Source organism: Camarhynchus parvulus, chromosome 28, assembly GCF_901933205.1.
Source record: "Camarhynchus parvulus chromosome 28, STF_HiC, whole genome shotgun sequence".
Classification (NCBI taxonomy): Eukaryota; Metazoa; Chordata; class Aves; order Passeriformes; family Thraupidae; genus Camarhynchus; species Camarhynchus parvulus.
This window is the reverse complement of record NC_044598.1, coordinates 3067335-3079165: the sequence shown is the minus strand read 5'-3', so window position 1 is coordinate 3079165 and position 11831 is coordinate 3067335. Positions and strand designations below refer to the sequence as shown.

The 11831-nt window shown below is 46.5% G+C and overlaps 2 protein-coding genes across 3 annotated transcripts; one reads left to right on the top strand and one right to left on the bottom strand.

Annotated features, from left to right (window-relative positions):
* Nucleotides 1-1270: 1270 nt before the first annotated feature.
* TMEM38A (transmembrane protein 38A) lies at nt 1271-8592 on the bottom strand. 2 transcript variants are annotated; one of them, XM_030966892.1, is made up of 7 exons: nt 8315-8401; nt 6725-6803; nt 6181-6337; nt 5115-5299; nt 3783-3870; nt 3560-3677; nt 1271-3304 (listed from the first exon to the last, which is right to left on the bottom strand). In XM_030966892.1, exons 3-7 carry the CDS (start codon nt 6324-6326, stop codon nt 3080-3082), a joined length of 762 nt encoding a protein of 253 aa, XP_030822752.1. In that variant the 5' UTR covers nt 6327-6337; nt 6725-6803; nt 8315-8401; the 3' UTR covers nt 1271-3079. The 2 variants fall into 2 exon arrangements, with proteins under 2 accessions (XP_030822752.1, XP_030822751.1); XM_030966891.1 differs by lacking the exon at nt 6725-6803 and having other exon boundaries at nt 1272-3304; nt 8315-8592.
* Nucleotides 8593-8658: 66 nt separating this feature from the next.
* Nucleotides 8659-11083, top strand: SMIM7 (small integral membrane protein 7). Its single transcript, XM_030966710.1, has 5 exons — nt 8659-8722; nt 9168-9209; nt 9294-9346; nt 9924-10014; nt 10434-11083. Exons 1-5 carry the CDS (start codon nt 8697-8699, stop codon nt 10447-10449), a joined length of 228 nt encoding a protein of 75 aa, XP_030822570.1. The 5' UTR covers nt 8659-8696; the 3' UTR covers nt 10450-11083.
* Nucleotides 11084-11831: the final 748 nt, after the last annotated feature.

The following is an 11831-nucleotide window of genomic DNA, read 5'->3' as shown; positions in this document are numbered from 1 at the left end:
TCACCGGGCAGAATGGTTAAACCACCTGAAATATTGTGACCCATTCTTTTCTGAGCTGGTTTCTTATTGTCTTTCACTGACCTTTTCCATTGATAGATCATGCCAATGGAAATTCCCTTTTCCAGTGCAATTTACACTCTCATCTGCTCTAAATTAAGGAGTGTTTATGAACATTTTAAAAGAATTAAATATGTGGGGGAGACAAGAAAAACCCTTCAAAATATAAACAGGCTTTGCAGATTCTTGTTTGGGTCGATTGGCTGTGTCATGATTTCCTCATCATTCCACCTCTGAGCTGTGGAAATTAATTATTCCATCCCTTCAGCAAACACCCCACTCCCATTTTCTTTCTGTTTGGAGCAGAGCCTGAAGGAAGGAAGGGTCTGGAAAGGTCAGGTGGGGCTTCCAGAGGTGCTGGAGCAGCTCTGTGTGCCCACAGCTGTGGTTAAAATGTGCAGCTTTTTCAAATCCCATTTTTGCTTCTTGGGATGAAGGACAGCAGGCTGGAATTGTACCAGCCTGGCAGTGCTGAGCCATGGAAATTCAAGACAAGTTCCATTTCTCTCACTGGGAAAGGCTTCACCAAATGGAACTTGTGATTCCTCTGTGGCTGTTGTCTTCTCAAAATGAATCCCGCTCCTGTTGGGTACTCTGAAGTGTTCAGAGCTTAAAATTCAACCTCCTTTGGAATATTTCTTCTCTCTGTGTTTGATTAGAAGCTGTGATTTGACTCAGTTTGATTTGATTCAGGGTCCAAAGTCTCTGAAGAGCAAAAAATGCACTCAGAGAGCAGAGCAGCAGCTACAGGACCAGGCTAAGTATTCACTTGTGCAGAGAATTTTGATTTTTTTTCCACTTTTAAATACTGATACTCCACATAAATCTGCTGGAACTGTGTGTGTGTATATTTACCAGTCAGAGGTGAATGCCCTCCTCCCTCTTTCAGTGACAAAAGGAAAAACAGAGACAACTGGTATAAACACCAAAGGGGGCAATTCCTTTTTCAAGGAATAAGGGAATAAGGAAATTTCTAATTTATTCTTATATTTCCAATTTCCTTATTTTCTTCCCTGAAACCTGAAGCTGTCTGCTCTGAGAACAACACCACAAACACCTTTTACCCTGTTATTTCCATTTAGAACAGTTTCAGACACAGCTGTAGGACATTAATTCTGATCTCCTTCTTCAACCAGAATCATTTTGTCCCCAGGTCCTGGTGCCACAGACTCCTGTGTGGCTGGGAAGGGTATAAAGCAAACACAGAGATTTCCTCAGGTGCCACTGGACAATCAGAGTCACTTCACAATTTTTTATTTGTTGACAGCTTTTATAAAACAAAATTCCCCTTGGATCAGACATCTGATAAAACATTTATTCAGTCTCGTGCATGCTCGTGACACATCAGGTTCCAGCAGAGCAGCATCTGCAGGACCAGACGGAGCTGAAAACAGAATTCCTGCTCTCTGCTCAAGGGGAGGGAAACTCACAACATTAAGGCACTGTCAAACCCCAAACCCACACATTTGACTTTTCCTCCTGGATTTTCCCCTGCTTGCACACAAGGAGGGTTTCTTATCTTTAATTAACCATCAGCTGCAGCTTTGAACAGGGACACACACACACACACACACACACACAAACCCTCTCTTCTCTCCAATCCTGTTTCCATTCCCAGCTGCAATGGAAACAGCAGCAAACCTCAGTGCCAGGGATGGAAAATGCCCAGTGCTACAACCCCCAGGCTTGCCACTGTCCCTGTGGTGATCCCAGCCCTTGGAAGATGCCATGGATAAGAAGAAAATCAGTTATAAGAACAGCTTTGGACTACTCTAAAAGCCAGAACACAAATGAGCTGACAGACCCCTCCTGAGCCATGCAAGGCAGTTCAGATTCTTCACTCACTGGGCACAAGCTGCATCCACAGCCCAGCAATTTGGCCCCAGGGGACCTAGAGAAGGTAATCAGGATTTTCAGCTGATGTGCTTTTATCAGTCCTTTAAGGTAGTTTTTCATCAGCTGGTGTGAAATGCCCTGCTTCGGCCTTTTAATGTGAATTTAAGAATGTAGGGAAGTTTTTTTCCTGCCCCCAGGGAGTGTTCAGGCTGTCCTGGAGCACACCAGGATCACTGCAAGCCCAAACCAGCTGTGGGCTCAGGGCCACAACTAAAAGTTCCAATTGCAATGTCAAAAAAAAAAAACCCCCGCCAGATTCAGGTCCTTGCCTTAGGTGCCCTGGCAATTATAAATAAATAATAATAAATACACTCACACACACTCTTCCTGCATCCCACAGGATTACAAACAAACCAGAGCCATGCTTCTCCCCTGGTTCAAGAGTTTGAGGTTTGGGGTGGGACTCAGCAATGCCACACACAGCCCAGGATGGTGACAGTGCCAACACGTGGCACTGGGAGCACTTCACAGCTTCAGAGCTCTTGCAAACACAGACTTGGCTGAGCAAATAAATGTCCTGACCATCAGAACCAGAGGGAACTGAGGTGAACAGGGTTTGGCTCAAAGGCCATGTCATTATTGCATTTAAAATGTCACATTACTTGAAGATATGGCAGGTGTGGGACCTGGGATAAACCAGAGCAGGCTCATACCAGGCCATCCAATTTCCTCGGGTATGAAACCTGATTTCCACGCTGTGTCTTAACAGTTTGTTGTTTTGGCAGACTCTGAAAAGGTCAGTGAAAATTCAAAGGAACTTAAGAGTTGCAGGAGCACAAACCATTCCCCCCCATTCATAAATAAACACAGTGAAAGATTTTACACCAATTGAAAATGCTGCATCAGATTTGCTGACAGTATGGGAAGTGGCACCCACTTCCCACCCTGGCACAAACCTCCAAATCCCTGAAAATCTGATCAGAATAGAGAGAGGCAGAGACCAAGAAGCAAGCAGCAGCACAGAGAGCAAAAATGAAATTCAGGGACCCAGCTGGCAGTGTCCTGGCTTCCACCTCTCCTCTGGAGTCTGAGAGAGAAGGACTGGAGCATAAAGGAGGTCACAGATGGCTTTGAGACTCAGCTCTGGAAGAATTTTCTTGGCCTATTTTCTGCGCCGTCACTTTTTTTATTCAGCTTTTTTTGCCTTCCTTTTCCTGGTGCCTTCGTTCAGCTCCTCTTTGGACTTGGCAGGAGGAGGAGGAGGAGGGTGGGAAGCCTCATGGGAGGCCCCGTGGTGGTCGTGGTGGTGGCTTGGGTGCCCACTGGAGACAGAGCCAAAGAGGACGGGGCAGATGAGGTTTTCCAGCGGAGCAAAAGGCGAGGCGTGGGAGTGAGTGGCCGTCATGAAAACCTGCCAAACAACAGGGAGCACCCAGAGATCACCCAGAGCAGGGAAATACTGACCAGTGAACATCCTCCTGACCCCACGGAACATCCCTGCTGCTGCAGCACTCGAGGCACAAGGAGCTGCTTGTGTGATGGAGAATTTAACATTGAATTTCCTAAGCAGATCCTACACACAGTGAATCCTGTAGTGGCTCAGGAAGGTGAATATTCCCACTTTAGGTTCTGTCATTTGCTGGCAGCAAAGCTGCTGTAAACTTACCTTGCAGACTATCATGAACATGCTGAAAAAGAAGATGAGGTTGGCTTCAGAGATGGGGAGCCAGTGAGTCTGCTGCAGGGTGAAGAGGACTGTGCCATACAGACTGGCCTTTGTAGGGCTGCAAAAGAAAAAAAGAGATTTTCTGGAAGGTTTGCACCCAGCCCTGACTGGTTCTTTCATTCCATTCTTCATCTGCCTGGGAATTCCCAGGCTGCTGACTTACAAGGACATATGAAGAATTTCATTTGTTTCAGGCTTCCAGACCCCACGCAGCAGCTGCTCAAAGTTTGACATCAAGGCCACACCAGAACCTGTGAGGCAGAGAAACCTGTCAGAGCTGGAGCTGCCACAGCAGAGGGCTCTGGATCCTCAAGGGGACAAAGGGTTCTTGACATTCTCCCCAAATTTAGAAGTTAGCCTAAGCCAACAGAGTAGGGCAAACACCTCCCTGACTTTCTACCAAGAGGATCCTGACTCAGGGAAAAGGCATTTGCCTCTTGCAGTTACTGATGCTCAAGTGCTTGCTCCAAACACAACCTTAAAGAAAACTGACTGGCAGAACCCCCTGAAAAGACCCAGGTGAGGTCAGAGCTCACAGGAGAAAGAATAAAGAACTCCTGACTCCAGCTCTTCAACCACTCTGCAAGGCAGCACAAACACCTGCACAGTGAGAACCTGAGCCCACATCTGCCACCGTCACATTTTCTGAAAAATCCCTTCACCAGGATTTCTTCTCCTGGGAAGCTGAGAAGCCTCAGAGAAAAAGGAAAACAATATGATCTCATTTGCTTCTCCTGTGTTTTGCTGCTTTGGAATGTGGTTTGGACATTGTTTACCAACAGGTGCATGTTTGATTGGTTTCATGTGAATTGTTTTAACTTAATGACCAATCACTGTCAGGCTGTGTTGGGACTCTGGAAGGGGTCAAGGGTTTTCATTATCATTCTTTGTAGCCTTCTGTCTGTATCCTTTCTCTATTCTTTAGTATAGTTTTAGCATGATAGAATATGATATGATATGATATGATATGATATGATTTCACCTCTGGAAGGGGTCATGGGTTTTCATGATCATTCTGTCTGTATCCTTTCTCTATTCTTTAGTATAGTTTTACTATAGCATTCTATAATATAATAAATATAAAATATTATATTATAATTATTATATATTGTATATAATATAGATACTATATATTATAATAATTATATTATAATTCTATCTATTATAATTATATCATATAGTATAATATATATATGTAATATATTATATTATATTATAATGTATTATTATAATATATATATATAATATAATATATATATTATTATGATATAATATAATATAATATAATATAATATAATATAATATAATATAATATAATATAATATAATATAATATAATAATAAATCAGCCTTCTAAGAACACGGAGTCAGATTCCTCATTCCTTCCAACATTGGGGCACACAACACAACACACATCCCCTCCCTGCTGCTCCCCCTGAGCTGTCCCCACACTGTCCCAGCCCTCCCTGCAGGCTCTGGAGCATCTCAGGTGTCACCTTTGAGCCATCCCGTGGCCATCATGACGAACCAGCCGTGGTGGTAGAGGTGGTGGGCATGGTGCACGCCGGCCGAGATCTTGCGCACCCGAACCACCTCCTTCATGGCCACCAAGACGAGCTTCACGGGCAGGAAGCTGACACACTTGTAGAAGAGGTTCATGGGGCAGAAAAATATCAGGTACCTGCAAAAAGGGCACAGGTTTGTTCTGATCTGGGACGTGCAGAGAGGGGTAGTGTGGCAGATTGAGTTATGGCAGGTGAAGAAGAAGGAAAACCTAAAAATAAAATATTCCTGATTTCATAGCTAATCCTGAAAGGAAACCAGCATGCAATGAAGCCTCTCTATAGCAAGAGCTGAGTGAGCCCTCAGTAACTCAGAGAGCCCTCACTACTAACACTCCATCTTGAATAAAACTCAATAATTTTAATTCAGAATTTTTTAGAAGTTTGTGTCTTGTATGGTCCAGAAGCATCAGCTCATAGAGAACAAGAAGCTACATGTACTGAAATGTTATTACAAACAGAGGACAGATTTCAAACACTCCTTTTTCCAGAAGACTGCCATATTTTTCAGCCCTGAAAGAAGACATTTTTCTTTTTTTTCTCAAGTATAGAAAACTTGATGGCTGAGAGATTTACTCCAAAACTTCTGTTGATGAAAACTTCACTCACAACAATGCTCATTCTGCCAGGCAAAAGCACCTACAACCCACACTGGGGAAGTTAAAGGTTCATTTGTGCACATTTCAAAAACACAACAAATAAAATGCCTCCAAACCTTCAGGATGTGCCACCCCTTGCCCTGTGTGGGATCCGTGGGCGCTGCTGCTCCTGGCTCAGCAGTGGCTGCTATGAATAGAAGTGCCCCAGCCCAGATAATCACAGCATTAGGCAACTGGGCAGGGAAACTGGGAACCAGAGCCAGGAGTACAAGAGCCTCAAAGACAGCCTCAGCCCACCTCTGCTGTCCCCAGTTAATCCCAGTGAGATCAGAGCTGTGTCCCAATACGTCCCCCACCTCCCTGCAGCCTGTGCCACATCAGGAGGGCTGCAGGGCACTCACCACACTGCTGTGGCCAGGATGACACTGGAGTTGTGGCTGAAGTAGGCAATGGGTGCCTCTCCCAGCAGCAGATCAGCCAGGATGTAGCTCCCAAAGCAGTGGAGCATAGCACAGAGCCAGGAGGCAAAAGGGCTCTTCCGGGACATCTCCACGGCTCCTGTGGAAAAAAATTGGGAATCACGGAGTCACCAGTGGTGGAAAGGACCTTCAAGGCCATCTCAGTGAGAAGATGGATCTAGCAATGAAGCAGGAACTTCAAGACCCAGGAAGAGAGAGGCTGGAGGTGCGTGTTCTCCCACAAAGCAACTCAAAGAAAAGCGCTTGTAAAACAAAATATAAAAGTGTGAAACCCAAACAAGCACCAGAGATGGCCAAGAAATGATCACAGCCTGCAGAACCCCCAAAGGTTTCATGTGAACAGAGAAATTAGAAGTTTATGAACTGGCTGAGAGATTCTCTCCTTTATTTGCTACCATAAAGAACATTTTTTTTCCCTTGAAATCAATGTCTTTTTACAGTCTAAAAATAAAATGCATACTGGTACCATTCTCTCCACTGCTTCAACCTAGGTGCCCTCTAGAATTCATGAACAATCTGTTCAGCTCTTTCATTCATAAGATAACCTGCAAAAATAGAACAGGAATTCTTAATCTTTATTTGAGAGAAGAGGATTTGAGGGTTCTACCCCGCTCCTGTACCAGTCTGGAAATACTTTGTGGTCTCCTCCCACAATCTGCTATGGCCTTTTTTAAAATTCCTGTAGCAATTTTCATCCACCTTTGTACGTTTTCAGGGAAACCTCCCAATAACATCAATTCTGGGAGGTTCTTTCATCACCTTAAACTGCTCCAAAATCCTTCGTGCAGCACTTCAGAGACAAAAACTGTTCAGAGAGCAGACAAAGAGTGAAAATGCTAAAAATGTTGTATCAACATGATTACCTGGTACACCTTAAACAGCAGTAAGTGGATCAGCATGAGCCAAAGCTGTGAGTGCCCAGGCTCTTCCATCCTGGGGGACATTTGAACCAGCTGAAAACACAGCGGCAGCGAGACAGCTGCACCAGCCGAGACATGAAACTGGTTCTATAGGAACCTGAGGTTTAGCTTGAGGCTTAAATTTAGTAACACTTGTTTTTCCTTGGCTCCACAAAGCCATGCTGTCTCCAAGGGGGAAACAGGACGGTTCTGTCCTGACACTGATCCTCAGCCCATAACTGTGGGATGGGAGCACTGCAGGAATCTGGGGAAAAGCACACCCCAGTCTTATCCAGTCCCAAGCGGATTGCTGGGCTTGCATATGTTTAAAAGCTATTTTTGTGAGGGCTGCCTGTTAATTGTTCGGTTCAAGGCTCCATGCTGGAAGGCAGCTGGGAGTGATCAGGCCTGGAAAGGCAGCACTTGTTTACAGGAGTTTAACGGGAACAGCGTGTGGATTGTACGGCTCGGAGGTCGCACAACACGAGGTTTGAAAATCATTCCCGAGCCCAGGGTTGGTCTTCCCTTCAGTCACTGTGCAGTTACCGGGAAACTGCTCAAAACAGAGCATGAAGAGTGCACACATTGTCAAAAACAGAGGGAAAAGGGCGTTTGGGAAAGATCGAGGCACAGCCAGGCTGTGACAAAGGCAGAAGGTGAAAGCCAAGGCACAGGTCTATCGATCTGTGCAAGATAAGCCCAAGAGAACAAACAAAGCAAGGTCAGTTATGGTTCCTGAGAACAGCTCAGGGCATGGTCCAGAGGGTGGGAAAAAACCAAGGTTTTACTTCCAGCCCTTTTGTATATAAATAGGAGGAAGGTGCTGCCACAAAAATATTCAAGCCAAGGGATTGGCCAGAAACACAACTCTCAGTCCTGGGGTAGCAGCCAAGTGACCGAACTGAAATACCTCAATGCTGCCGGAATCCAGCCTCAAATAAAACCCAGGATTATTTCTCAAAATCAGAGTCACGGGTTCGCGGGGGTTTTTCCCTGCTTTATATTTAGGCACAGGTGTCGGAGCTGTGACATCGCCTGTGACAGGCGGCAGGGGAGGGGCACGGGCAGGTGTCAGAACCTGTTGGTGCGGGGCAATGCGGGCTCTGTGCCGGTACCGGAGCTCCCCCCGGGGCCCCCCGGCCAAGGGCCGCACTCACCGGGCTCGTACTTGAGGTAGAGGACGGAGATGATGAAATAGGCGGTGTCGAAGAGCGGGAACACCGGCAGCGCCGCGAAGGCGGCCGCCAGCTCCCCGAGGGGCAGCGCCTCCGCCAGATCCATCGCGGCCCCGGAGCGCGGCTCTCAGTCCCCGGTTCTCGGTTCCCTGCCCCGGCCCGGCAGCTCCGTGCGGGAGCTGCGGGGAATGCGGGCGGAGCGGCCGGCGCTGCCCGGGCCGGGCCGCTCGCTCCCCGCGCTGTCCGGGCACGGAGCCGCCGCCGCCGCCGCTGCGGAGCCGCCGCGGGGAGCGCAGGCGCCGCCGGCCCGGGCAGTGCCCGCCCCTTCCGCTTCCCCTCGGCCCCCGGAGCCGCCGCCGGAGCCATGATCGGGGACCTGCTGCTCTGCGGGTACCAGGGCCGGGAACCGGGAGCGGCTCGGCCGGGTTAGCCCGGCCCGGCTGTGCCTGACCCTGTTCCCGTCCCCCTTCTCGACCCCTTCCCCCTTCCCGACCCTTCCCATCCCCGTTCTCCCTCCCCGACCCGCTTCCCCGGCCTCACTCCCCTTTCTCGTCTCACTTTTCCCGTCCTTTCCCCTTCTCCCCCATCGTGACCCTTTCCCCGTTCCCCTTCCCCGACCTCTTTCACCATCCCCGACCCTTTTCCCATTCTCCATCCCCGTCCTCACTCCTCTTCCCTCTCCCTCTTTTCGCGTGCCCGTTTCCTTCTTCTGTTTCCTCGTCCCCCTTCCACCGTCCCAAACCCTCTCTTCTCCATCCTCATTCCCCTTCCCCGATCCTTTTTCCCCTTCCCCATCCCCTGTCCTTGCCCCTCTCCATCCCCGTCTCTCCCGCAGGACGCTGCTGGTGAACGCCGGTGCCGTGCTCAACTTCAGGCTGTGAGCGACCGGGGAGGGCGGGCAGGGGAACGGGAAGGGTTTTCTTGGGGTTCACCTGCCTGACACGACCCCTCTGCCCCGCAGGAGGAGAAGGGACACGGAGGGATTCGGAGAGGAGCAGAGGGAACCCACGACCGGTAACGGAAGGGATGCGGGAGCCGGGCACAGGACACGCACAGGAACGGGCTGTTCTGGAGGAAATCCTTGGCCAAAACACAGCTTTTCCACCCCTTTTTGTTGGATGTGAATTGCTGTGAGGCTGGAATAACTGGTTTATTAACTTGTAAACTGAAATGAGAAGAAACACACAAAAAGCATATTTCTTTCAGCATTTTTGACATGTAGGTACCTGTGCTATAGAGGTAGCGCTCTGCTCACTCCCTGATTGCCATTTCCACGTGGATCCACCTGTGTTGCTCCCTTGTAGCTCTGTTTGCTGGTTAAAAATCCCAGAAAGCCTTTTCTGGTCTTTTCTTTTTCACAATGTGACCCCTTTTTCTAATTTTTTGGTAGTTTTGCCACATCTCCTTACAGAGCTGCACTGAACAGAGCATCCATCCTTCACCTACAACCTCAAATTTCAAGCTGAACTTTTTGTTGTGTTTTTTAAATTTTTTTCCCCTCCCAAAGTTGCTTGTGATTTTTAGGCAGTGCTGAAAATGTGACTTGTCAGGTGTGTTTTTCATATCAAAAGCTTCTCCTCTTGGATTCTAGGTGACAATATCAGAGAGTTCTTGCTGAGTCTCAGGTATTTCCGAATCTTCATTGCCCTGTGGAATATCTTCATGATGTTCTGCATGATTGTGTGAGTAACCCTGTGGAACATCTTCTCACTTGGTTACAGAACATCATATATTGGCACTTTTCTTGCACATACATATCTCTTTTCACATCTGTCTCTCCCACTTGATTTTCCACAATTCTTTTTCACTTCTTTATTTCAATTTTCAAATATGAGTTGATCTCATGGGGTTTTTTTGGTAATGTGGGCACCTCTAGTGCATGAAAACCACCTGTGCCAGCACCTGAAGCATTCAGCCTCATGCTGAGCGTTGTTGGTTGGGGGTTGCTCAAAACAAAAATCACCTGGGTTTAAATTTGGGGATGTTTTTCATTTTGGGGTGGGGTGGAAACCCACCCATCAAATTAATAAGATGATACCAGCCTTGCAGTGGTGTGGCTGTTTCTCATCTCCTTTTTGTTTTATTCTTTTGTATCCCCCAGGTTATTTGGATCTTGAAAGCCACCCATGGACACATTGGAAGAAACTTTTGGCTGGGAACAAACTTTTCTAGAAATAAAAGATTCTGCTACTCTCCAGCTGCAGCCCTGGGCCTGTGGGGAGCTGGGACATGCTTGTCCCCTCCAGGTTCCTGCTCTGCCAGGGCTTGGAGCCACAACCTTCACACAAATGATCTCAGCTTCACTCAAAGAGAATTTTGACTTGGTTTTCTAAGCTCAGAGTTGAGAGCAGAGGAGAATTGAAACCAGTTTTAAACCTCTGCCTTGCCAGTCCCAGGTGAGGCTGTGCCAGCTCGAGTTCCCCCTGTCCAAGTCACACTCCTGAGTTCTCAGTTTTGTGTAAAAGTTGAGCAGAGTGTTCTTGTAACTTCTCACTATTCCATTCATTTTGTTGGAGGTGTAGAAAAGGAATATTCAAGGAAAAAAATGCCATTCTCACTTTCTCCCTGTTTTTCCAGAAAAAAAAAAGCTTTTTAAATTAATATTTCAAAGATTTTTTTTCTCCTAAGCAATATGTGAGGGATTTTTGAATGGGGAAAAATGGCAAAAATAATTCTATAAGCCAATGTTAAAAGATAATTTTGGAATAATCTTGGATTTGGTTGAATAAAGTTCTATTTAAGGGTAAAATATATATTTGATGCCATGTTCATTCTGTTACAGGAGAAATTGATTCTGTATTGGTGTATTTTGGGAAATTGTAGCTATTCCTGTAATCTGTCTGGAGTCTTGTGTTATTTACATTAAGTTGGGCTTTCTGACCAACAGCTTTTCCCCAGAATCACCAAGATCATTTAAGAGAGTGCAGTGTTGAGTATCTTTTAAATCAAACTGTAAACTGTTAGTGGGGCTTCCACAGCTTCAGTTTCTTTACTTGTTGAGGAGAAAGAGACCTGATTTAAATGATTCCCTGGCACAGATTTTAGGGAGCATTTTGAATTTTTCCTGATAGAGATGCAAGTATTGGGCACCTGCAGCATTTTACTTGAGTCACCTGCTTGGATGAACTGAAGTTTTCACATTGATGAAACATGACAGGGGAAGTGTCATTTGAGGGAGGCTGTAATGAACCCAGAAAAATGTACAGACAGGCTCCTTCAAATGTGGTTTGAGCCATCCAGAAATATGTACAACCTTTTAGTTAAATTTAAACATATTCGTTGCCTGTAATTTTGGTGCATTTAAACCCTTTTCTGATTCTTTAGAATGAGACCAAAAAAAAGTGTACTGCCAAATACAATACAGGGATTTAACGAATATAATTCTTGGGAAACATTTTAGTGCCTAATCTTCATTAAACCAAATGTGAAGGGAAGGGTGGATGTGGCATCACTGAATGTGTGACCTGCTGGACACCCCTGGGCTCAGCTTTTTTTATTC